At 43.6% G+C, this 25,221-nt stretch overlaps 1 protein-coding gene across 2 annotated transcripts in view; it reads right to left on the bottom strand.

Moving 5' to 3' along the window:
• Positions 1 to 25,221, bottom strand: part of DYNC2H1 (dynein cytoplasmic 2 heavy chain 1) — a 480,449-nt gene that overhangs the window by 11,761 nt on the left and 443,467 nt on the right. For both annotated transcript variants that reach the window (XM_088456705.1, XM_088456706.1), the window contains 2 exons: positions 9,914 to 10,023; positions 3,996 to 4,077 (listed from right to left, as the gene is read on the bottom strand). In XM_088456705.1, coding sequence (XP_088312831.1) covers positions 3,996 to 4,077; positions 9,914 to 10,023 — 192 coding nt within the window. The remainder of the gene's footprint in view (positions 1 to 3,995; positions 4,078 to 9,913; positions 10,024 to 25,221) is intronic.

Raw genomic sequence — 25,221 nt, 5'->3', positions numbered from 1 at the left:
CTGGTTGGGGAAGGCGGTGGTTGATAGAGGAGAGAGGAGCCTAACCCTCTGGTAAGTGCCTAGCCATAAAAAAAAAAAAAAAAAAATCAGTCGACCATTTGTTTGTTTTGACCATTCCACTGTTAACCTATTGACCATGTCGACCTTTTGTACCTGTCATCTTCATACATGTCGACCTATTGTGTGTTGACCTTTTGCCTGTCTACCAGTTGGTGTCTACCTAGACACTGTCGACCTTTTCATTGTCTATCTATTGACTGGATCCTCTCTGCTACAATGTAAACTCATATTTAGTTTTCTTCTCAAAAAATGGGGAGAGCACATTTTAAAAATATATTTATTATTTTTACTATGACATAAGTCAAAATAATATAGTTAATAATGATGATGACTGGCATATATTTAATGCAACCACATCATGTGGTGGTATTATGTTGTAAGTGTATCTTGATTTGGCCATATGCAGACATGGTATATTTCTTAAGATACTATACAGATGTATCTTCTTACATCCTTGCCGATCGCGCTAGAAACGTGCGCACGCATCGTGCCATGCGGTTACCCGCAGTAGCGTACGCTACGGTACACTATGGCGCGCACTGCGAATGCACCATGCAATCCTATGGAGTTGCGGGTGCGAACACAGTGTGCGTATCCGCTCGTGGGCGTATGCCGCGCGCCATGTGTGGCGCGATTTGCCGGGTGCGCAGCAAAGATGTAGCAGGACACATCTGTAAATGCAACTTAAATTTCATCAATTGATGACCACAGTAATTATAAATTAATAAAACGGAGATATACTGTAAAAATAAAATGTCACATCAATGTATCTAACATTTAGAACAGGGCAGTCACTTATTATGTATATACACTCCCTACCTAGAACAATGTACACGTGTATATAACACTTGTGTTACATTTCTTGCTGTCTTCAGGGATGCAAATGTGTATTTTTTCTGATATAATCAGATATGAACAGTTTAGTGCAAAATGCAATTAATCCTACTCCATTCAGTCTTGACAACTTTGTAACCAGCCACAGGGGTTACGGATGTTTTTTGTGTACTGTTATTATTAGCATTATTACTCGTATATAATCTAACAGGTTAAAAACAACACCAATTATCATCACTAAATAGATCTCTGGCCATTTGAAATGTCATTAAGAAAATTATAAAGATAACATTTCATGTATAACAATATCAAAACAAGGTACAGAATTATAATGAACTTGTAATTAAATACAAATATGCAACGCTTGTTGCTAGGCCTTATTACAGACGATTAGTTACAATGCGATCCTAATAGAGTGTCACATGTGCACCGGAGTCCATTTAATATAGATACTTTGAAATAATGACAGGGTTAAAGACAAGTAATGAACAGCTATTATCATCAGTCAACTTTCTTTAATTAAACTGTAATTGCTCTGCTCATATGCTCAGCTATTCAAAGTTAGGCGTGCTTTAATGGAACAATATCGTTAAACACAATTTTTGTGTGTTTGAACAATGCTAAATCGAAGCACCATTGAGGCCAAAATAAATAATATAAATTTTCAGGGGACATTACACCCATTGAAGAACAATAGAGGCATAAAAAATATTTAACAGGCAGAAAAAATGTACTACATAATGGCATGTATGAAACCTTTCACAATTTGTCATCATGGGTTTCTATGTTGTCTTTAATCTCTCAAGTGCCACTCACGAACATACAAGAGGTGACGTCAGCCTAATGGGTGTTCTGTCCTGGAGAAAAGTCCCCACAGAACATAAAACAGGAAGCGATCAGCCAAAGAATAGTCCCTGCAATATTCTGAGGAACATGCGGACGTCTAGGCTCTAGGCTGGGCAAGTTCCTGTCTTTGTGAACTGGTTTCTAAAATGTGAAATCAAGCCTCAAATGTCTAAATTGAAGACTTATCATAGTTGTATTCAAATAAAAAGATATATATTTCAAAAAGAGACAGCTTGGAGTTGACCCACAGTTCAACAAAAATACCCTAGTCCATCTCTCTTTCCAAAGTATCCTTTCTTTTGTCTGATTTTTATAGCTCTGTATGGATAAACTACTTCACTAGTTTCCAGTAAGTTAAATAATCAATAAGCCCCATCCCTTTCATGTATTAGAATCATTCAAGTCTGTAGAAAAGGCAGCATGGTTGTAATGGTTAGCATTGCTGCCATACAGCACTTAGGTCTTGGGTTCGATTCCCAATAAGGCCCAAATTTGTGGAGTTTGTATAGTCTCCACATGTTCGTGTGGGTTAGCCCAAGGTTCTCCGGTATTCTTTTACAATCCAAAAACATACTGGTATGCTAATTGGCTTTTGACAGAAAATTAACTCAAGTGTGTGTCCAAAAGGTAGGGAATATTGGAGGTCTATGTACTAAGCCTTGGAGGGAGATAAACTACAACCCAATCAGCTCCTACTGTAACTATAATTTTTCAAGCACAGCCTGTTAAGTTACAGTTCAGAGCTGCTTGGTTGGTACTTTGTCTAAATCCACTCTCTTCAAGGCTTAGTACATAGACACACCACTGAGTGTAATCTCCATTGGGCAGGGACTCAATGGCTCCATAAGAGCTGTATAAGCGTGCAGACGTTTGTAAGGGTAAAGACATATGTGGATTTGCCTCACAGCAATATTAACCCACCAGACAGCTAAATTGCATAGTTTTTAAGAACTTGATTTTTCTGCAAATTGCATTACTCAGTGCTGCAGATAAATCACATTTAGCTAAATAGCTGAAAACTGTTAGTGATTGACTGTTACCTCTTCTCCAACCCGAGATACTACTGATTTATTAATAAAAGCAAAGTTATTTCATTTACAAACGTGCTGTATACTTCTCATTTATCTGACACATGTGCAGTACAATTCTCCCACAGTGCCATCTGGTGGGAGAAAAATGTAAGGAAGGAAATTTCACTATTTCAGTTAGGGAAGCACACTTAATAATCGGTAACGTGTTTCTGTATTACTATAATTATTCAGTGTTTGGAGATAAATTTGCTGCGTGCTACACTTGTATGCTCTAACAATAGGAAGACTTCGGGCAGAGCTGTCTAGGTCTCATAATACCCAGGACCTATGTTTGTTATGTCACCACTTTACTCAACATAAATACGTTGACTTATACTGCAGGCATCTAAGCAGAAATCTACACTAGCACTGTGTGTGTGGTTCTGTGCCCTTCGCCAGAATCAGAATAAAATGATTTCCAGCAGCTGCACTGCATCATAGTTTGTCGTAGACTGAAATATGGGCCTGGTCCAGCAATGCGCACTAATGCTGCCCCATCTGTATACGCAGCTGCAGTGCGAAAACTATGCAAATGTCGCAGATGGTGAAGAATATATTGAGACGCCCTTTCTGTGGCTTCGCAAATCCAAGCATCCGCATACAAAGCATTGGTCGCAGAGCCTTCAATACTCTGCCTCCTGCGTAACCATATGGTCGCACAGAATGGCTGCGAGTACTGAGGCGCCGGATAGACGTTTACTTTGTACGGGATCGGAGAAGCAGCTGACAAGCTCTAAACCCTAACTTGAAAGTTCCCTTTCTTATCTTACTAACCTGTATTCCTCAGACTGTAAGTGGTTTATTTACTAAGCATCGGGTTCTAAGACCCGACGCTTTCAATCGCGTTTATGCCTGAAATTTAAACGGGCAATGCTTATACTCGTGCACTAGTATTCATAAAGTCTCACAATAAATCAGAATATAAAATGTATTGTAAATACTGTTCATGTAATTGTCGATTTGTACAGAGGTCACTATCTGTTTGCGATTTATGCCACATAACAGAAAAAAACACAACAGGTTGTCTGACTAATGGAGGAACAGCGGAGATGTACATTGTAGTCAAGTTTAAACTTTTCGTTTTACAAATTGTTTTATTGTGAAGTGAATGGGGCTGATGGAACATGTCCTTGTTTGAATGTAACATTGTTATCACGTTAGGAAGTTTATTCTTTGTTTTATTACCTTGACCTGGAGCTTTGCATCATGAATCCTCCCTTTCCAGGATGCCACAAATCTGAGGTTATCCATAGAGCAGTTCATTGTTCTAGGAGGACAGAAAACATGGCTGAAATACTACACAGTAACATGGGGATGAAAGTGAGAAGCTGAATGATGGTTATTTTCCTACACAAGCAGAAAACCATAGATAAAAAATACTTTATATAACATGTACATGAATGCATACCCTGCTGTTCAATATATGGACAGTATTATTATTGCCACCAAGTCTAACATAAAAAATAACTAAAACACAGAACAGCACAAACTGTTTCTATAGGCAGGGGCGTAACTAGACCTAGGGGGACCACAGAGCAAAATTTTCATGGGGTTCCCGGAACCCCCCCTCCACACGAATCCCTCCCCCTCCCCTCTCCTCGACTTACCTCTGGTGGTCGCGTCCTCCAGCAGTGTGCTGCGCAGGCACACCATCTCTCCCGGTCGGCTCCATCTCTCCTCACTGACTGATGCTGGGAGGAGACGCCTCCTCCCAGTATCAGCCAATGAGGAGAGCTGGAGGCGGAGGAGACCGGGGGGGCAGATGTGCCTACTCACTTCTGGAGGACGCGACCACTGCTGGCCTGGCACCAAAGGTGCCGGGGGAGGGCCGGGCCCCGGTCCGGGTTTCATAGCAACCGCACCCCCAGCACCTACGGTAGTTACGCCAGTGTCTATAGGACTAGTTTGCAAACATAGTAATGTATACTATTTGTTAGTGGAATAAAGTTTCTCTTGATTGGAAGGAATACCTATACAGATGTGTCCACATACAGCCGGTAGCGCTGAGCGATTTTTTCCGTAGAATGTGTCTTATTCACAAAGTGATGCGAATAGGACGAACAAGCAGCTTCTGCTGATTAAAATAATGTGCGACGTGCCTATATTTCACAGCCGCTGACACTGTGATGTGGTGTTTAGCATGCAGATACAGCCGCACACAGAATATACAGCAGGCATGCTGCATAACACTGTGACGTGGCGTTTAGCATGCAGATACAGCCGCACACAGAATATACAGCAGGCACGCTGCATAACACTGTGACGTGGCGTTTAGCATGCAGATACAGCCGCACACAGAATATACAGCAGACATGCTGCATAACACTGTGACGTGGCGTTTAGCATGCAGATACAGCCGCACACAGAATATACAGCAGGCATGCTGCATAACACTGTAAACAGCAGAAGCTGCTTGTCTGTCGCTTTACCGTGTTGCACGATCAGGGCCGCCACCGGGGGTCAGGACTCAGCAGAGGAGACAGCACGGGCACAGTAGGCGGTAAGTTTAAATGCGCTGCTGTATGAGGCTGACTGTGCTGTGCCTGTGAAAGGAGAGGGAAGGCTGGACACATTGGGAAGCTGGCTGGATACACATAAGGGGAGGGCCTGGCTGTTTGCACATAAGGGGGGTCCTGCCTGGATACACATAAGGGGGGGATGGGCTGGACGCACATAAGGGGGAAGCCTCACTGGATGCACATAAGGAAGGGGGGGCTGGCTGATTGCTCAAACGGGAGGTCTTGGCTGGATACACATAATGGGGAGGCCCGGCTGGACGCACCTAAAGGGGGACTTGGCTGGACACACATATGGGGGGAGGCTGGCTGGACACGCATAAGGGGGGAGGCTGGCTGGACACGCATAAGGGGGGAGGCTGGCTGGACACACATAAGGGGGGAGGCTGGCTGGACACACATAAGGGGGGAGGCTGGCTGGACACACATAAGGGGGGAGGCTGGCTGGACACACATAAGGGGAGGCCTGGCTGGACACACATAAGGGGGGAGGCCTGGCTGGATTCACCTAAAGGGGGACGGCAGGAAGCACATAAGGGGGGGCCTGGCTGGACACACATAAGGGGGAGGCTTGCTGGAAGCACATAAGGGGGAGGCTGGCTGGACACACATAAGGGGGAGGCTGGCTGGACACACATAAGGGGGAGGCTGGCTGGACATACATAAGGGGGAGGCTGGCTGGAAGCACATAAGGGGGAGGCTGGCTGGAAGCACATAAGGGGGGAGGCTGGCTGGAAGCACATGGGGGGGCATGGTTGGACACACATAAGTGGTTCTGCTGGACGCACAGAAGGGCGGCTGGCTGGACGCACATAAGAGGGGCCTGGCTGGATGCACATAGGGGGTGGCATGGCTGGACACAGATAAGTGTGTCTGCTGGACGCACAGAAAGGGGAGGCCTGGCTGGACACACATAAGGGGGGGGAGGCTTGCTGGACACACTGGGGGGCTGACTGGATGCACATAAGAGGGGTCTGCCTGGATGCACATAAGGGGGGCCTTGCTAGACGCACATAGGGCGGCCATGGTTGGACATACATACAGTAAGTAGGTCTGCTGGACGCACAGAAGGGCGGCTGGCTGAATGCACATAAGAGGGCAGGCTTGATATTTTTTGGCCAAATATTTTTCTTGTAGGAATAAGGTAGCGGGGGAAAGGGGGGCCCTGCCAATTTTGTTAGTCCCGGGCCCCACAATTTCTGATGGCAGCCCTGTGCACGATGCTCACACTTTGTGTGGTATAGCGTTTCCAGGAGCGCTTCTTTGCGAAATCCAGTTCAGAGCACGTGGGTGGCAGGGGGGTGAGTGTTTATTGCAGAGGAATGTAAATAAATATGAACTCTTGTGGTCCTTTACATGTTGAGAAGGACCATGTTGCAATTTGCAAGTTAATTTTAGGTTTGTTTCTTCATATTCAGTAAACCTGTAAATCTTTCAATTATCTAAAATTACAATTCCAGTGCTGGGTGACATTTACAAAATATAGTGCTACACTTGTCTTTAAATTTGCCCGCCAGGCTTCTTGGCACTGCAGCCTATTAAGGTTATGCCTCTGTACGGCTTGACCCCTGTATTCACTGAAGATCCTCAGCGGCATTTCTGACAGCGCAGTCTGTCACAATCAGGTACAACCTGTTGTTTCATGGAATTCTGTATGCACTAGCCGCTGTCACGACTACAAGGCCGACAATTGTCTCTGCACACCCGACTAGACTGCCCATTGTCCGGACAGCCTGCAAGTAGCTGGAGGACGGTAGACAGATCAATGCTCAGCGGTACTTCCTTCCTAAGACTGGAGGCAACATCTGCCCAGCTTTCGGTTTGCTAGCCCAAACCAGTTCCTAACTTCCTAAGTGTCCGTGATCCTTAAAAAACAGGACTCCCCTCGGAACTCATGATGAGCTGTTAGCAGTGTTACACATTATATATTCCTATTGTCTGTATATATATATATATATATATATATATATATATATATATATATATATATATATACATACAGGTTGAGTCTCCCATATCCAAAATGCTTGGGACCAGAGATATTTTGGATAACGGAATATTCCGTAATTTGGAATATTTGCATAAAATAATGAAATTGGAAATGGGACACAAATCTAATTACAGAATGCATTTATGTGTTATATACACCTTATACACATAGCCTGAAGGTCATTTTATACTACATTTTTAATAATTTTCTGCATCAAAAAAAGTTTGTTTAAATACATGAAATTCATTTATGTTTCCTAAACACCTTATACACACAGCCTGAAGGTTATTTTATACAATATTTTTAATAATTTGTGATTTAAAACAAAGTTTATGTACATTAAACCATCAGAAAGCAAAAGTTTCACTTTCTCAGTCATGCTAAAAATATTCCGTATTTCGGAATATTCCGTATTTCGGAATATTTGGATATGGGAGACTCAACCTGTATATATACACACACTGGATTTTTTTTTGGTCTTCAATTATAACTAAAAAACTTTCTCCATTTGCATACAATATTAATATTATTGCAACAAACTGAGACAATGTGGCTCTGACTGACTAAAGGCCCCATACACCTGAGCTGCGGTTCCCCGTTCTGTCGATGCCGTCCCGATCGGCATCCAAAACAGCTGATCTGCGGACATCAATGACCAGCGATCCGTCTGTGGATCGAGGAAATTCAACACGTTAAAGATCCCTGACTACCCATTTTCAGATTGGAATCGGGGAATTGAGATTTTGCAACATGTTGAATATCTGCAACCCAGACGTTGGCAGGGAGGGGAATTACGGCAATCCGTTGCAGATGTTTGGGCCTCTTATCAATAACTGGATACTGCTGCTGTTAGATTACTTACAGTATATGCACATAGGACTCATTTATGCAATTCATCTATTTTTCATTTATTTTTTTATTTAATTTCTATGATGTTTAAATAAATGGTTTAAATTAAAAAGGTCTTGGTCTATTTACAGAACGCAATCCCTATATCTTTATCATTTTTGCGCGAGGTTGGCAATTCCACCCTTGTAGTCTGGTTGCTGCTGTTGGATGTACATCCCCACTTGGGTCTGGTTTCACCTCCTTCATGTGCTCAGTTACTTTTTACTTTACATTTAAAAGAACCAGTAAACATAACTGTAAATATTTTCCTTTACATCCCGCTTTCATAAACTGTCCTCCCTGACTGTGTGGGGCTTTGGTCAGAATCCCTACTGGAGAAAGCAGATGTTTCTACACTCATCTTCCATGGTTGGTTCAGTCAGCTGTAGACTTCAGCGTTCATCCCTCTGCTAGTCACAAACCAAAAAGATTGGGCAACCCTAAAACTCTGCGCACTCCTTATAAAGTAGCACACACCATACAGCAAAGAAACCAATACAATACTATGAATATAGTCTTACTGCCCAAAGGGAATGTTCAATGTGATGGATGCAGTTCTAGTTCTTCTTGTATGGGATCTCGCCGAAAATGGAAAAAGAGAACAAACAAGAATAAAATAATATGATAGTGAAGTTCACCCATGCAAATGGTGTAGTATAAAGAAGGCGGGCGTACCCCAACTCACACTGATCATAAATTCATAGGCCAATAAAAGTATCTTTGAGCTTCGACACTTCTATTCGTTGTGGTTGATGACTTATCCTCTTACTCCTAACATATGAATCTATTTTTCTGCAACTATTTCCTTCTTTTGTTTTCTCCACTCCTTATCAATTTCTCCTCTTCAGCCGAATGGATGAACTTCACTATTGGTATGCTGCACAGTGGTGACGAGGCCATCTGATTTAAAGATACCCTTATATGTGGAAGTCATAGTTTTTGAACGTGAGTGCGGTATGATCATCCTTTCTGTTCATATTTAGAGGAAGAAATCACCACTTATTTGTGTTATTTGAGAGACTTTTTATGAATTACTACACTATATTATTTTATTCTTGTTTGTTCTCTTTTTCCATTTCGGCGAGATCCCATACAAGAAGAACTAGAACTGCATCCATCACATTGAACATTCCCTTTGGGCAGTAAGACTATATTCATAGTATTGTATTGGTTTCTTTGCTGTATGGTGTGTGCTACTTTAAAAGGAGTGCGCAGAGTTTTAGGGTTGCCCAATCTTTTTGGTTTGTGACTTATCTATTGGGGGTTGGTGATCCCCCCCATGGTCAATCCTTCTTTGCAGCCCCCTTGTGCGCAGTTGTCCACTGTACCTTTATTTTCATATAATCCCTCTGCTAGTGTCAGGCTAGGATGGCAGCAGTAGACCTCTTATGGAGCCTTTCAGTGATGTGATAATAGATACACACTTTACTAAGAACTCTATCTAAAACATTTTCTCACATTTCAACTTCTATTGTCCCAACTCAGCCCTCGCTGTCCCGTATTACTTCGCTATGTGCTGGTGTCCGTCCCATCCAGAGTGACAATTTATACGCTTTAAAACCCTGCAGCTGTGGAAGTGCTTTTAATGGTGTCATTTATACATAGGGATATATTCGATTTCGTGCTCCAAATATTAATGACAATGAAAAAAAAACCTTAAGATGTATGAGAGATGTGCAAAGAAACTCTTGTGTTCACAATCAACTTACCTCGCCGTTTCCTGACGTAGAGCGTTGAGGAATGTATCCGGATGGAAAAGCTCCGACAGATCGAGGGTGTCTGACAACAGCGTCTGTTTTTCAGCTTTCTCCACCCAATTCTGTTTTAATACAAACAAAATGTTAAAGTGAAACGTAACGTAAAAAGATTAAATTCTTGGAAGGCGATTTAATATCTTCACATGCTATATTCATGCACATAAATGTGTTACAATACTAAGGGGTCTATTCATTATCACTTAATTTCTACAAAATCAGGTGTAAATGAACATTGTCACCTTGCTTTTGTAGAAATGAAGTGTCCCGAGCCATTCATCAAAAAGCTAAAGCAGGAGATATCACAGATATGGGAACAGAAATTCATCAAGCTCCGAAATTACAATATTATCGGAGCTTGACTGCAGGAGCATTCGCCAACTTCAGATGGTGTTTGCTCCCGCTCGCAGTACACACTGTCCCGGGTTGCGAAGAGGGAACCTTTCGAATCCCTCCTCCCCTGTCCGGCTCCTTCCACTGGACGCCGGGGCTTTATGCGCCTTCGTGAACTTTAGTCCACGCAGGTGTACTAGCACTACCGAGTCGGCAGTGCTAAGTTTCACTGCTCCGAAAGGTGCAGTGAAGTCGCTTCAGGGAGACAGCTGATTTTCGGATCAGCTGCCTCCGTGCCGGGGCAATGATGAATCGTTCAGTGCTCGCAGCGAGTTAGTATGTAATAGAAAAGTTGACAGTCAGAATGTTGACACCAAAATGTCAACATGTTCGGAATGTAGACAGTCTGAATATCAACGGTGTCAAGATAAGTTTTGACAAGAATGCAAAACAAAAGGAAAAAAACTCTTTTTGGGGGCACTCTTATTTCCAAAAATGCAAAACATAATTTTTATTAGATATACATTAAAATAAAAAATAGTAATATACTGTATTGTCGCCTCTCGGGGCCGTGAAAGTATTCTTCTTATTACTCAGAAAGATGTATAATCAGTATAACAAATTTCAAAATGAGCATAATTTTCCAGTATTAATCTGGATATGGGTGAGAATATGTGGTGATATTTAGGCACACATTTTACAATCAATTATTTGTTAATACATAGTAAGCCGCCACAGGTAACCAGTTTACTTCTTCAGCGACGGAGAAAAAATACATAGAGAGATTAGAGAAGGTATATACACAATTAAATGAAACGGTAATAAGATCAAATAATAAGACACCTCTATAATCAATCAGCTAATGCAAATTTTGTCAGGTATCACATTTGATTATCATCACATATGCTTTTTTTTTTTAAATGATGAAGTGTTATATTAATCAGGCCTCAGAAATAGAGGTTTATCAGGTTTATATGTCATGTAAAACCAACAACGAAGATGATGATGCCATCAGCAATTAGATACTATTCCTGAGATAAACAAAAGCTGCAACATAGGGCTTGATTCAGAGCCACTCATAAGTGGCAGCTCGTTCGCTCCGAGCGATGTTTGCCCAACTGCGCATGCGTACGGATCGTTATACGCATGCGCGAACCAGTCAGTGCGGCCGAAATTCATGTGCTCGCAAAATAGCGAATGCCTGCTAATTTGAGTGACAGGAGGAGGCGTATGTGGGTGGTAACAGGGGAAAGTGCTTGAAAACGGGGAGTGGAGATCCGATCGCAGGCGTGCTTAAAGGTCAAAACGGGCGTTTTATGGGTGTGCATATTTAAAACAGCAGCGTTATTGACCACGTCACTGGGTTATTTCATAGCCAGAACTGCTCGCAAAATTGTGATAGCAAAAACCAACCACAAGAATAGCGAGCAGCTCATACCCTGTTCGATGTACTCGATTAATCTAATAAATAGCGGACATGACGTAGGATGCGAGCGGACAGGGGGCGTAGTTTCCCAAAAAACGACCGCAAGTTTTGTTCGCTCGTTCAGACCTAGAGGCGTGAACAGACCGCAAACAGCGAATGGTTCATTTGAATAGCCACCCATATTTTCTGGACGAGCGAGCGCAAATAGCGACCGGCTCTGAATCAGGCCCATAGTTCAGTACAATTAGTAATCTCATTCAGTATCGGAAAAACAAAATATCCTGCTATTATGTGATACAACAGCATCAATAGCGTTTGAACTCCATATAATCAATGTAGACATTCTGGGCGGGTACCAGCCACGTGCACACACCGTAAGAAAGAGACTGCATTAGCCCTTTAATGAGCTCAGGTGATCACTTTTGGCCTGCATGTGTGGTCATTGGTCATTTCTTCTAAGAAGTCCAGCCATGTCTTAGGTGATCTAGCTGTTCGGCATGAGGGTGGGGTGGCTAACTCTCATCCACGTCGGTCATGTAAGCAGGATCGACTTTTCCTGTGATCAGATCTACAATCTTTCATTGTAAAAGTAAAGAACGGTTTATAATCATGGTAATTTTTTTTACCATTTTACAATGCTAATAAATCAACAAGGTACATTAATTGCACTACAGGTATGCCTCGGAGAGGTCTGACACTTCAACAGGAAGAGTGATTGCTGTCAAAATAGCATAAAGCCATCTCCTAAGTGATCTGTCAAAACACTGATCAGAGTGTTCAACAAATGACAAGACATTGGGGATGAGAGCTATTTTAAGTTCAAGTGCGCAGAATTCCATCTCAGGTTTTGTTTAGAAATTAATTGCTTGCTGGACTAACTTTAGGTCCCTGTGAGGCCACTTTTAATAAGAGTGGAAGAGTTTTCAGGAAATCCACTGTGAGGTACCAGATTAACATGCAACTGTGAGACCCTCCTGCCAGGACTTGCATTTCTGTACAAGATGCACTGCGTTTGAAGTGAAATACAATTATGTTAAGTAATGTATCTTATTACATAATAAATTGATGTATATTTTATGTGCATTTGAAAAAAATAACCATTATAAAACATAGACATCGTAACAAGTATAATGCCTGATCAGATAATATAACAATCGTATAACAGTATTACAAAGTGACTAGGGAGTCCCAGCGGTAACCGCCTTAGTTATGGAGGATATTATGTAATTAATGAGTCTGTAATTTTGGGGTATTTGCCATAAAAAGTTCTGCTAGATATGGTGGAACAACCACATTGGGCAATGAAACCTTTCCATTGTGACAGCAGTCTGACAAATGGGCGTTTATCTCCTATACCAAGAAGTGTAGGGCACTACAGTTCACACATTGCACATCCATAGGACCCAAAGAGTAGTATTGTGGAGAATATGTTATGTCCAATGCAAGCGGCGTATCAGTTGATCTTGGTATACTATATGTTGTTTAAGATCTTTGAACTGCGCACTCTGGGTCGACCTGTAAGGGTTCCACCAGGTTGACGTCCTTGAGCCTGGCCTCTAGGAATGTTTGGTGTAAACAATGTGAGGTGAAGTGAATAATGAAATAACAGCAGTCGGTGACTGAGGTCCCTGCAAGACGCAATGATATATGTGGCTGCAAAGAACTGTCACAGTTTCCAGACTTCCCAGCAGGTCACATGTTCCAGGTCACCCAGCAGGTGCACAGGGAGAGTTCAGTAACTGACACAGTTTCCAGATCACATGTTGCAGGTCTACAGGGAGAGTTCACCAACTGTCACATTTTCTAGATCACAATGGTGATGCATTTTAAATGGCAGGTGGATGTTTTGCCACATAACTCCAAAACGAAACAACCAATTACAATGCCACAATATTTTTCTGCAAATCTACAGACCAAGACCTTTAATTTGGTATATGATGTGCCATGTTCAGACAAACGGCATCATAGAAATAGGTCACTCTCAAATATATATATCATCGTATTACACGGTTATGATATTTTCAAAACATGCCTTACCTTTAAACTTTAAAGTATCTTTTTGAAATCCCTACTACAATAAGATGGTTCCTTGCTAGCTGGTAGTTTCATATTTATTTTCTTGAAATGTTTCTCTCCAAAGCACACTCTATTGATTTCCTTAACACAACTGCTTCTTTTGGCGTTCCTATTTTAGTACATTTTATTTGAAGGAATAAAATGTGAGTTCAACAAGGAATTATCTCAGGATTTTCTGGATCTGTAGAGCTGCACGGCAGGTTGTAGCAAATAAGATGTATCACAGCGGAGCTTCGGCTGCAGTCTTTTCTGTGATAGTAAAGACACTATGCAGGAGATGTAACACTAGAACGCTATAAACATGCCAGTGTGGGGTGAGATTGGTCATTTGGAAGAACTTGTCTCAACCATAACCCTACCTTGTGAGTAAATGAAATGTGCTGTTCCAACTGTTCCAATTTAATGATTTGAGTCTTCTAATAACAGTCAGTGTGGGAGACATGTATTTCTAACCGAAACCACATCTAACACTAACTTAAGCCATTATGAGATATGATTACGGGCAGCCAAGAGGTAAGGTCACGTGCTGCATGCCTAGTGTGGGGATATTTGTGACTGCACAGGCCAATTGGAAGCCTTCTCTTCTCTGGGTCCATATAGTCATCTTTCTACACTTTGGAGCCAGTTCGTTTGTGGGGGCTGGTGACTCATTTGCCTTTGCATGTAATTCGGAATAAGGAAGCTCAGGTACATTGTACCCACTTTCTTGGTACCACTGCGGTTGGTATAGGAGTGAGGATGGATGGATGGATGAATTCCTCGTCCTTGTTGTGCTGCCGCAATTATTTTCTCTAACACTTTGGGGCTTATTTACGTAGTGTCGGGTTATAAAACCGGATGTTGTCATTGTGTTTGATATCGATATTTAAAAAGGCAATGCTTTAACTAGTAAGACCCTTAAAAACGCGTATACAGTTAGAACAAAACAAATGTATTAAACTATTGCTGGACTAAACTTTATAACTGCTTTTTTTCTTCAATTAAACCGTAAATTTGGGTAGTGGGTGTATAGTAAGGTGTATAAGAAAGGGGGGGGGGCAGAGGAGGGGGGGAGGATCTATATATGGTGGTCAATCAGGTATTAATAGGTGGTCTCTGGTATGGTGATGTCGTTAGTGAATCACTATGTGTATATGGGTTTGTGTCAGATATAGGGGTAGGTGTGGATGGTGCGTGGATCAGTAGGCTAAGTGGATGACGTCTGCCCAAGGACAGAGCAAACAAATGAAGAGGATAACAAATATACAGTCAGGTCCATAAATATTGGGACATTGACAGAATTTTAATATTTTGGCCTCTATTCACCACCACAATGGCTTTGAAATGAAACAAACAAGATGTGCTTTAACTGCAGACTTTCAGATTTAATTTGAGGGTAATTACATCCAAATCAGGTGAACGGTGTAGGAATTACAACGGTTTCTATATGTGCCTCCCACTTTTTAAGGGGCCAAAAGTAATGGGACAAACGAAACAATCCTAAATCTAACTTTCACTTTTTAATACTTTGTTGCAAATCCTTTGCACGCAATTACAGCCTGAAGTCTGGAACGCATAGACATCACCAGACGCTGGGTTTCATCCCTGGTGATGCTCTGCCAGGCCTCTACTGCAAATGTCTTCAGTTCCTGCTTGTTCTTGGGGCATTTTCCCTTCAGTTTTGTCTTCATCAAGTGAAATGCATGCTCAATCGGATTCAGGTCAGGGGATTGACTTGGCCATTGCATAACATTCCACTTTTTAGCCTTAAAAAAACTCTTTGATTGCTTTTGCAGTATGCTTCGGGTCATTGTCCATTTGCACTGTGAAGCGCTGTCCAATGAGTTCTGAAGCATTTGACTGAATATGAGCATATAATATTGCCCGAAACACTTCAGAATTCATTCTGCTGCTTTTGTCAGCAGTCACATCATGAATAAATACAAGGGAACCAGTTCCATTGGCAGCCATACATGCATACGCCATGACACTACCACCAACGTGCTTCACTGATGAGGTGGTAAGTTTTGGATCATGAGCAGTTCCTTTCCTTCTCTTCTCTTCCCATCACTCTGGTACAAGTTGATCTTTGTCTCATCTGTCAATAGGATGTTGTTCCAGAACTGTAATGGCTTTTTTAGATGTTGTTTGGCAAACTCTAATCTGGTCTTCCTGTTTTTGTGGCTCACCAATGGTTTGCATCTTGTGGTGAACCCTCTATATTTACTCTTGTGAAGTCTTCTCTTGATTGTTGACTTTGACACATAAACATCTACCTCCTGGAGAGTGTTCTTGATTTGGCCAACTGTTGTGAAGGGGTTTTTCTTCACCAGGGAAATAATTCTTCTCTCATCCACCACAGTTGTTTCCCGTGGTCTTCTGGGTCTTTTGGTGTTGCTGAGCTCTCCGGTGCGTTCTTTCTTTTTAAGAATGTTCCAAACAGTTGATTTGGCCACACCTAATGTTTTTGCTATCTCTCTGATGGGTTTGTTTTGATTTTTCAGCCTAATGATGGCTTGCTTCACTGATAGTGACAGCTCTTTGGATCTCATATTGAGAGTTGACAGCAATTGATTCCAAATGCAAATGTCACACCTAGAATCAACTCCAGACCTTTTACCTGCTTAATTGATAATGAAATAACGAGGGAATAGCCCACACCTGTCCATGAAATAGCTTTTGAGTTGATAGTCCCATTACTTTTGGCCCCTTAAAAAGTGGGAGGCACATATTGAAACTGTTGTAATTCCTACACCGTTCACCCGATTTGGATGTAATTACCCTCAAATTAAATCTGAAAGTCTGCAGTTAAAGCACATCTTGTTTGTTTCATTTCAAAACCATTGTGGTGGTGAACAGAGGCCAAAATCTGAAAATTCTGCCAATGTCCCAATATTTATGGACCTGACTGTATGTATGAAAACCAGACCTATTATTTATTTCTTTGGGAGAAACACAATGCTCCCCTAAGTTTTGGTCGTGAAGATAAGGGATATTGGCCCTCATTCAGACCCACTCGCGAGCGGCTGTCCGCTCGCAAGTGGGTCGATGGTCTGCACTGCGCATGCGCATGATGGAGGGAGCTCCGTCGTGCGCATGCGCGAGACGCGCCGAGCGAAGGACTTTCCTTCGCTCGGAGTGTCTCATCAAAGGGGGCGTGCTGTCGATGTTGACTGACAGCACGCCCCCTTTGGTGGGCGTGCCGGGGGCGTGCCTGCCAGACGGAGGCATTCCCTACCGTCTGAAGCCGGCCCCACTGACATCACTAGTGATGTCAGTGGGAGTGATTTTGGCTCTGATAGAGCCAAAATCACTCCTGGCCTTGCGGTTGAAAAACTCAACCGCAGGCTTTTGCTCACAGTTTCGATGATCGCGATGGTCATGACCATCGCGACCATCATCCTGCACGCTCGTATATGCTGTGGGTGGTGACCCACAGCTATACGAGCGTCCAGGAGGACGCTCCATATTAATGGAGGTGGGCCCTGATTCAGAGCGAGCGCTCTGTTCAGAGCGTCCGGCTCTGAATCAGGGCCATTGTATTACCTGCTGAACAGGTGGGCATGCAGTAGTCTAGTCCTCTTATTGAAAATGGTTAGGTCCAATCCTCAGTTGGGAAGTGGGTAGACCCTTTCAGGGGGCTCCTTGATGTGCAGTCCTTACTCCTGCACATTCCCCTGCTGGACCTATGGTCTACAGACTTAGGAACCGGAATTGACTTATTGTCAGAGTCAGGAGTCCTTCCAGTTGGCGGCGTCCAACACTGGTGATGGGACATGCTTACCTAGAGGTAGGTGTATACGGTCTGCGGTAGGGAGTGGACCCTCACGATCAGGTGTACAACAATGTAGCCTGCAGATGTAATTCCTCCATGATCCCGTGGGTGCCGTGCAGGATGACGCTCGAGCTGCTGTAACTGCCTGGGCTCCTGGTATGTATGGCGGTGCATTTGCCGGAGAGAGAGACCTGACCCCACGGTCCAGCAGGGTCTATATTTACGCCAGGTGATGTGCCCCGTGGGCGCGTGTTTAACCTACAAGCCTGTAGGGGGCAGTTAGTCTACTAACAGGCGGCGGATGCACGGGGGTCTGTCAGATGGTCTGTCGGTCAGATGTCTTCTGTCTGTTAAATACCTTATGCAAACAAAGTGTATTTTTTTCTTTTAAAAAAAATAAGAATTATTATTTGTTTTATGAGTGCGTGTGTTTTTTATTTTTCTCATTACTTTAATTTATTTTGCACATATTTATTTTTACTATCATCTAAGTTAAAGCCTGTCTGGGCATACTTGGATTTGTAGAACAGCAATACTACTCTAATGGCTATGGGCATAAAGCTGGCATCGTATTATATAGGTTTTCATTGATTACGCACAATACATCCTCAAATGCAGGGATGGGGAACCTTTTTTCTGCCGAGGGCCATTTTGATATATATAACATTATTTGAAGGCCTGGTCTAGGCCATGCCCCCTCTGTGTGATGTCACATGGGGCGGGGCCACAATCACCACTGATTACAGCAATGCCCGAGGACGCTTATGGGGAGCTGTAAGGGCAGCGGTGTGACCGTCTGAAGTATCCTAAGGATCAAAGCGGCACTGCTGCATAGATTTTGGCTGCAGGATGCCATTCTAGGCACCCTACTAGCCATATGAGGCCAGCAGAAAAAAGCTCTGAGGGCCAGACCAAATGATACCGAGAGCCTTATAAGGCCCCCCGGGAGGAGGTTCCCCATCCCTGCTCTAATGCATCGCTTCTCAAATACAGTCCTCGGGACACACAAATAGCGCATGCTTTCAGTATGTCCTAGATGGAGCATGTGTGCATATATTTACACATTTTTTTTTTTATATATATTTTTTATTTATGGAAGCAAAACACCACAAACAAATCTATCATGTATACATTGAAGATCAGTATTTCTACATTCATCATATATAATAATGAACAGTGGGCCTGATTCAGAGCCGAACGCTTTGACCAGAGCGCTCGCTCTGAATCAGGGCCCTCCTCCATGAAAATGGAGCGTCCTCCTGGACGCTCGCATAGCTGTGGGTGACCACCCACAGCTTATGCGAGCGTCCATGATGATGGTCGTGATGGTCAACACCATCGCGACCATCGGGCTTGCGACGGAGACCCTGCGGTAGGGTCTCGCTGCCGCAAGCCCTGGAGTGATTTTGGCTCTATCAGAGCCAAAATCACTCCCACTGACATCACTACTGATGTCAGTGGGGCCGGCTTCAGACGGTAGGCGTTCCCATGGGAACGCCTCCGTCTGGCAGTCACGCCCCCGGCATGCTGTCAATCAACATCGACAGTACGCCCCCTTTGGTGCGAGACCCGGAGCGACGGAGAGCCCGTCGCTATCCGGGTCTCGAGCATGCACACAACGGAGCTCCCTCCATCGTGCGCATGCGCAGTGGGGCAACATCGACCCGCTTGCGAGCGTCCTGTGCTCGTGAGCAAGTCTGAATGACCCCCAGTATTTTAAACAGTTTCATCACAGCACATATCCAAAAATAATATTAGCATTACAAAATAGAAATGATGTCTGGCACTCCTCCACTGGGCAACGCAATGGGAGGATCCCCCAATAGAACCTGGGTCTCATACCACTGAGTCAGGCGCACACTATGGTAGATCTGGGATTGTGTAGAGACTGGCAGGGTAGCTATGAGACTTTCCCATGTATCAAAAAATGAAGAGACTTTCCTCTCCTTATCAATGTTTCCACCCAGTCCATTCGGAAAACAAAATTCAACTTTTCTTTATATAATTGGAAATTGATTGGGGTCGGGTGTATCCATTCTTGAAGAATGGCTTTTTTTGCCGCTGAACTTAAGTAATAATTTCCTGCTACCCGTAGTAAGTCTCTGTCTCTGCGGGAATATACCCAGGACAGCCCATTCAGGGGTGAAAGGTACATAATTGACCAAATGAGTCTCGGCATCCCGTCTTACTCGCCTCCAAAAACCCTGAACAACTGGACATTCCCAAAGGCAGTGATAGAGATCCGCCTCCTCTCCCGCACATCTAGGGCAAGTATGACAATCAGATATACCCATTCTATATCGCCTGTGAAGGGACAGATAGGTCCTATGGTACACATTTAAAAAAAGCTTGTTATATGTACTAGCAGTTAATGATCGTGATCTTAATAACCCATGTATTAAATCAATAATAGATACAGTTGGGAATTGTGTCAGCCACCGACGCATACCCTGGCTAACCAAATTGTGGTCTAACTCTTCACTAAGAAATTTATAATAGATAGATATGGCCTTGTGAGTAGGTGTTGATCTAGAAAACCAGTTGTCCAGCGGGTTTTGCCAATCAGCTGTTGAAAATGTCTGCACAACAGAGGCTAATGCTGTGCCTGGAAGTAAGCTAAAGGATAAGCACGCAGAGTCTCATATTGTTCTGTTGCCTCATGGAACGTCAGGGGCTGCCCCAACCCCAAGTTCAGCAGATGACCTATATTGTGGACACCCCCCGCCCTCCAGATCGTGAAAGGATAAGCTGCCTCTCCCTCTTGAAAGTCCAGGTTGCCCAACAATGGGAGGTGAACTGGTTTATAGGCATTGCGGCAAAGCTTATGACGCAGTATGTGCCAGAGGCATCTAGTAGTCATCAATAATGGGTTATCACGAACTTCTGGAGGAACTTCCTGGTCATGAATATGTAGAAAATATTTTAAAGCCATTGTAGTGAGGAATTGTGATTAGAGGGATGTGTTGGCGTAAACCTCTTGATTATTTAGCCAGTCAACGAGTAACCTCATCAGGGAGGAGTGATTGTAAACAAGAATGTTAAGAAAGTTTATTCCACCATTAGATTTAGGTTGACATAGTTTTCGGAGACTAATACGGGCCCTACCATCCTGCCATAAGAATGATCGGAAGAGTTTGTTGATTAATTGAATATCTTTTGTGGCAAGCAGGCTGGGCAATGTTTGCAACATATATAGAAGACGGGAAAAAGTCATCATTTTAATCAGAGCCGCTCTACCTAAATACGAGAGGGTCAAATGTTTCCAACCCCTGAGCTCCTCAGTGATAATTCTAATAATTCGTGATACATTTATATCATACAATTGAGCAGGGTTCTAGGCAAGAGAATACCCAAGTATTTTAAATGTGAGGAGGTCCAAGAGAAGGAAAAAGACGAGCCCCAATGAGGAGTAGAAATGGTGGGATGAAGAAACATCGCTCGCGATTTATCTTCGTTGATTCTTAGACCAGAGATGTCGCCAAACTGCTCAAACTTCTGCATAATCAATGGTAATGTATGCTGGGGGTCAGATATATATAAAAGGATGTCGTCCGCATATACTGTTAATTTAACACTAGGCGTTCCAACCCGGATTCCCCGTAAGTCAGACCACTGCTGCAAAATACGAAGGAGAGGATCTATAGCGAGGTTGAAAAGGAGGGGGGAAAGGAGCATCCCTGGCGGGTGCCTCGTCCCAATTCCATGGGCGTGCACGCAGCCCATTAATTAGCAATGACGTAGAAGGGGAAAGATAGAAAAAACGTAGCAATTTAATGAAGTTTGGGGCAAATTTCCTACGATTCAAGATTTCAAATAGATGAGGCCAAAGGATCGTATCAAACGCCTTATGCGTATCTAAACTAAGAAGCATATTCTGTGTATGAGAATCCCTACTTGAGGCAATTATAGCGGCCAAGGTGGTGCGAATACCTTTAACAGAGTGCCTACCGGACACAAAACCTAATTGATGGTCAGTTAAAAGGGAGGGTAGAATGTGTTGCAGACGTGTGGCCATGATTTTGGCCAGAAGTTTAAAGTCCACATTCAATAGCGTTATAGGGAGATATGAAGCAAGTAATTGAGGATCTCTCTCAGGTTTTGGTAGGAGGATCGTATGGGAGGTGTTAAAAAAAGGGAGTGATGGGGAATGGCTATGAATATTTCGAAATAGATCCAAGAGAAGCGGAGAGAGATCCTCTTGGAGGATTTTATAATATTCACCGGAGTAACCGTCTGGGCCAGGAGCTTTATTAGTAGTGTTAGTGCAGGGAGACTAGCATCGTCTCACAAAATCTTCTGTTGTTCCGCATCGACTGACTGAGGGGAATACAGAGTGGAATAATAATTAGTAAAAAGTGACAAAATATCCTTTGAATCAGTAATTGGAGACCTAGTAGTGGGATGAGGTACTGCTGTAATATGATTCCTAGATTTACGTGATTTGGCTATATTTGAGGCGGCCAGCTTTGTTACCCCAGCGGTAATATTTATATTTAGAGACCTCTAAACTGTGTTTCGCTTGTAAGAGAAGAAAGTCTTCTAATAACTGACGGGCTCATTTACACATTTTAAAGGATCCACAGGTGGTTGTAATTATTTCACTTGTGATTCTGTGGAGACCTACAAAATATATATATGATGAAAGCGGTTCTAGGCAGCACCACCTGTCAACAGTTCTCAGCCTATCTGGACGGCAGTGCGCCCTGTGCTGCAATGCCGCCCCTCTCGCTCCCCCTCCCCCCTCTCCCCCTGAGCACATAACATTACCTCCATGGGGTGGGTGGAGATCTTCATAGGAGAAGGTCCTAACAGAACTCTGCATAAGGGGCACCGCTACTGGGGGCACCTCTACTGTGGGCTATGCATAAGGGGCACTACCACTGTGGGCACTGCATAAGGGGCACCACTACTAGGGGCACTGCATAAGGGGCACCACTCAGGGGGGCATTGCATAAGGGGCACTACTGCTGTGGGCATTATGTGCATTAGGGGCACTCCTACTGTGGGCATTGTGTAAAAGGGACACTACTGTGTGTCAGAACATAAATAAGGGACACTACTATGTGGTGTAATGTGAATCAGGGGCACTATGTGCAGTGTAATTTGAATAAGATTGAGCTACTGTGTGGCGTAAATTGAATTGGGGATACTATTGTGTGACCACACCCCTTTCTTTGGAGACCATGCCCATTTTGAGGCGTGCTGTCCCTTTATTAAGATAGCGCCGAGGATGGGGGAGGGTGAGTTCCACCACATCTCTAGGACCACTTTAAGCACTGCTTAAAGGAATGGAAGGATACTAAAAGAGCTTAAAGGGGTGCAGGCAGGGGCAGAACTATGGGAGACAATGGAGGCACCTGCCGCCGGGCACCAGCACGGAAGAGGCACCTCCTCCATTACCCACAATATATTCACCCCACTTAGGGCTGTAACTATGCACCCGGAGTGTACCGTCACGGCCGCTCAATACATAACACCTCTTCCCGGGACCTGAGAAGCCACCATACCCTAGTGGAGAGCTCCATGTCAGACCATCAGCTGTCACCTCCGTCTATCTATAGTCTGTCCCTACTCATTGGTGTCGCTGCTCCCCAGATGATGTCAGTGACACATCCGGCAATACAATGTCAGCAGCTGTGAGGGGTGGGCACCAAATTATAATTTGCCTTCGGGCGTCTGGGATGAATGCCAAACAAATCATGTTGTCATAGTAACCAGCTTCTGATTGGCTAAGAGGTTCTGAAGTGCAGAGAACCTTGTGGGCTTCCTGTTAATCACTGAGCGCAATACTGTATTGTGCTGTCCGTGGACCTGGTAACACTTTTTTTGTTTTCTGAAGACCGGGACTTCTACTGGAAAAGAGAGTCGATTGCACAAGGGACAAGGTAAATATGTAGTGTGAGTGCGAGTGAGTAAATGAGTGCAAGTGTAATGAAAGACTGCAATACTCTGTGTGTGCGTACTGTCATTATTTTAATATTTTTTTCACAGAGGGGGGCAAAGATGCCGTGCGCCTGCTGGCACTTGTAGCCCCACTGTGAAATTCAATATTATACTATTACTACCATTACCCCTGCACCAACTGGCCAGGAGTGCAGGGAAGAGCCCCAGGCTATCAGCCTGGGCCTGGGGTATACTCAGTGAGGTCACCACCCCTTTATTTGGGGGGGTGTCCCCTACTTCCCAAGAAAACCTCGGCCTGGGTTGACTACCTTGTGAAGCTAGTCTCCCTGCTGTAGCATTACCCCCACACGGGGGAATGGTCAAGAATGTGACAACTACAGTTTAATGCCAAAAAATGCTATATCATGCATTTGGGTCTCCTCAAAAACCCAACAGCTAAATGAAGTATCAAGGGTAATGTAATGGAAACTACTGAGGAGGAAAGGAATCACTATTTCAGGTGACTTACTGTAAAGGTAAGTAAGCAATGTAACAAGTAATGAGAAGGGAAAATCAGATGCTTGGTTGAATAGAGAGAGGGATCAGTAACAGGAAGAAATAAGATCATGCCATTGTATTGGTCTTTGGTTCAGACTCATCTAGAATACATTAGAGGTTGTACAAATAAGGGCAACTAAAATGGTGCAAGGTCTACACCACAAATCTTACCAGGAAAGTCTAAAAGATCTTAATATGTATAGTCTGGAGAAGAGAAGGGAAAGGGGGGACACGATAGAAACTTTCAAATACAGTATATAAAGGGTTTGATTTTGAACAAGATACAGGGGGAAAACATTATTCAAAGCAAAAGTAGTATTAGAACACGAGGATATGCACTGAGACTGGAGAAAAGTAGGTCCATAGGAATTACTTCACAGAAAGTGTAGTGGATAAGTGGAATAGCCTTCCATCAGAGGTGGTAGAGGCTAGTTTAGTAGAGGCGTTTAAACATGCTTGGGATAGACCTAAGGATATCCTTCGAAATAACTATGGATCAAATAGGGTTTGAGCTTAGCATAGGGTTAAAAAAGGGGCAAACTAGATGGGCCAAGTGCTTCTTATCTGTCGTCAAATTCTATGTTTGATAAGTTTTCCGATATGTAAATATGGAGATGTACCAAACATTCTAAAGAAGACAAGTGCAGAAATTGCCTATAGTAGCCAATCAGATTGTAGTACATAAAATGATAGGTAGAAACTTATTAGTTACCATAGGCAACTTCTCCACTTGTCCTCTTTAGAAGCAGGGGCGTATGTATAATGGTTGCAGGTGTGCGGTTCACACTGCCCCTGGGTCCATTGGGGCCCACACCGCACACCCTGCATCCATTTATTCAATACTTACCTCTCCAGAGTCCCGCATTGTCGGTAGCAGCGCTGTATAAATCCCCTGTCAAAATGGTGCAGTGGCCATTTTCCCTGCGTTTTGCACATACTGTACGTAGTAGGGATATCGACGGGAAGATGGCTGCTGCGCCATTTTCCCTGTGACCTGCGCATGCACAGTAGACTCCGGCACAAAGCTAGAGTCTACTAAAGACTACTGCTGCACTCAGTGGGCTGCTGGCCGCTGGGTAGAGAGGAAGGGGTCCCGGACGGAGACTGCACATGGGCTTCCAACACTCTTAATATGCTCACCCCCCCCCCCCAGTGAGCTTCTAAGTTTCAAAGGCTGTAATGCACTGTACCTATAGGCACACAACTGCAGGACACAGTTATGGAGCCTCTTCC

Source organism: Taudactylus pleione, unplaced genomic scaffold (assembly GCF_031769625.1).
Source record: "Taudactylus pleione unplaced genomic scaffold, aTauple2 ptg000711l, whole genome shotgun sequence".
In the NCBI taxonomy this organism is placed as follows: Eukaryota; Metazoa; Chordata; class Amphibia; order Anura; family Myobatrachidae; genus Taudactylus; species Taudactylus pleione.
This window is presented reverse-complemented; position numbering and strand designations above follow the sequence as displayed.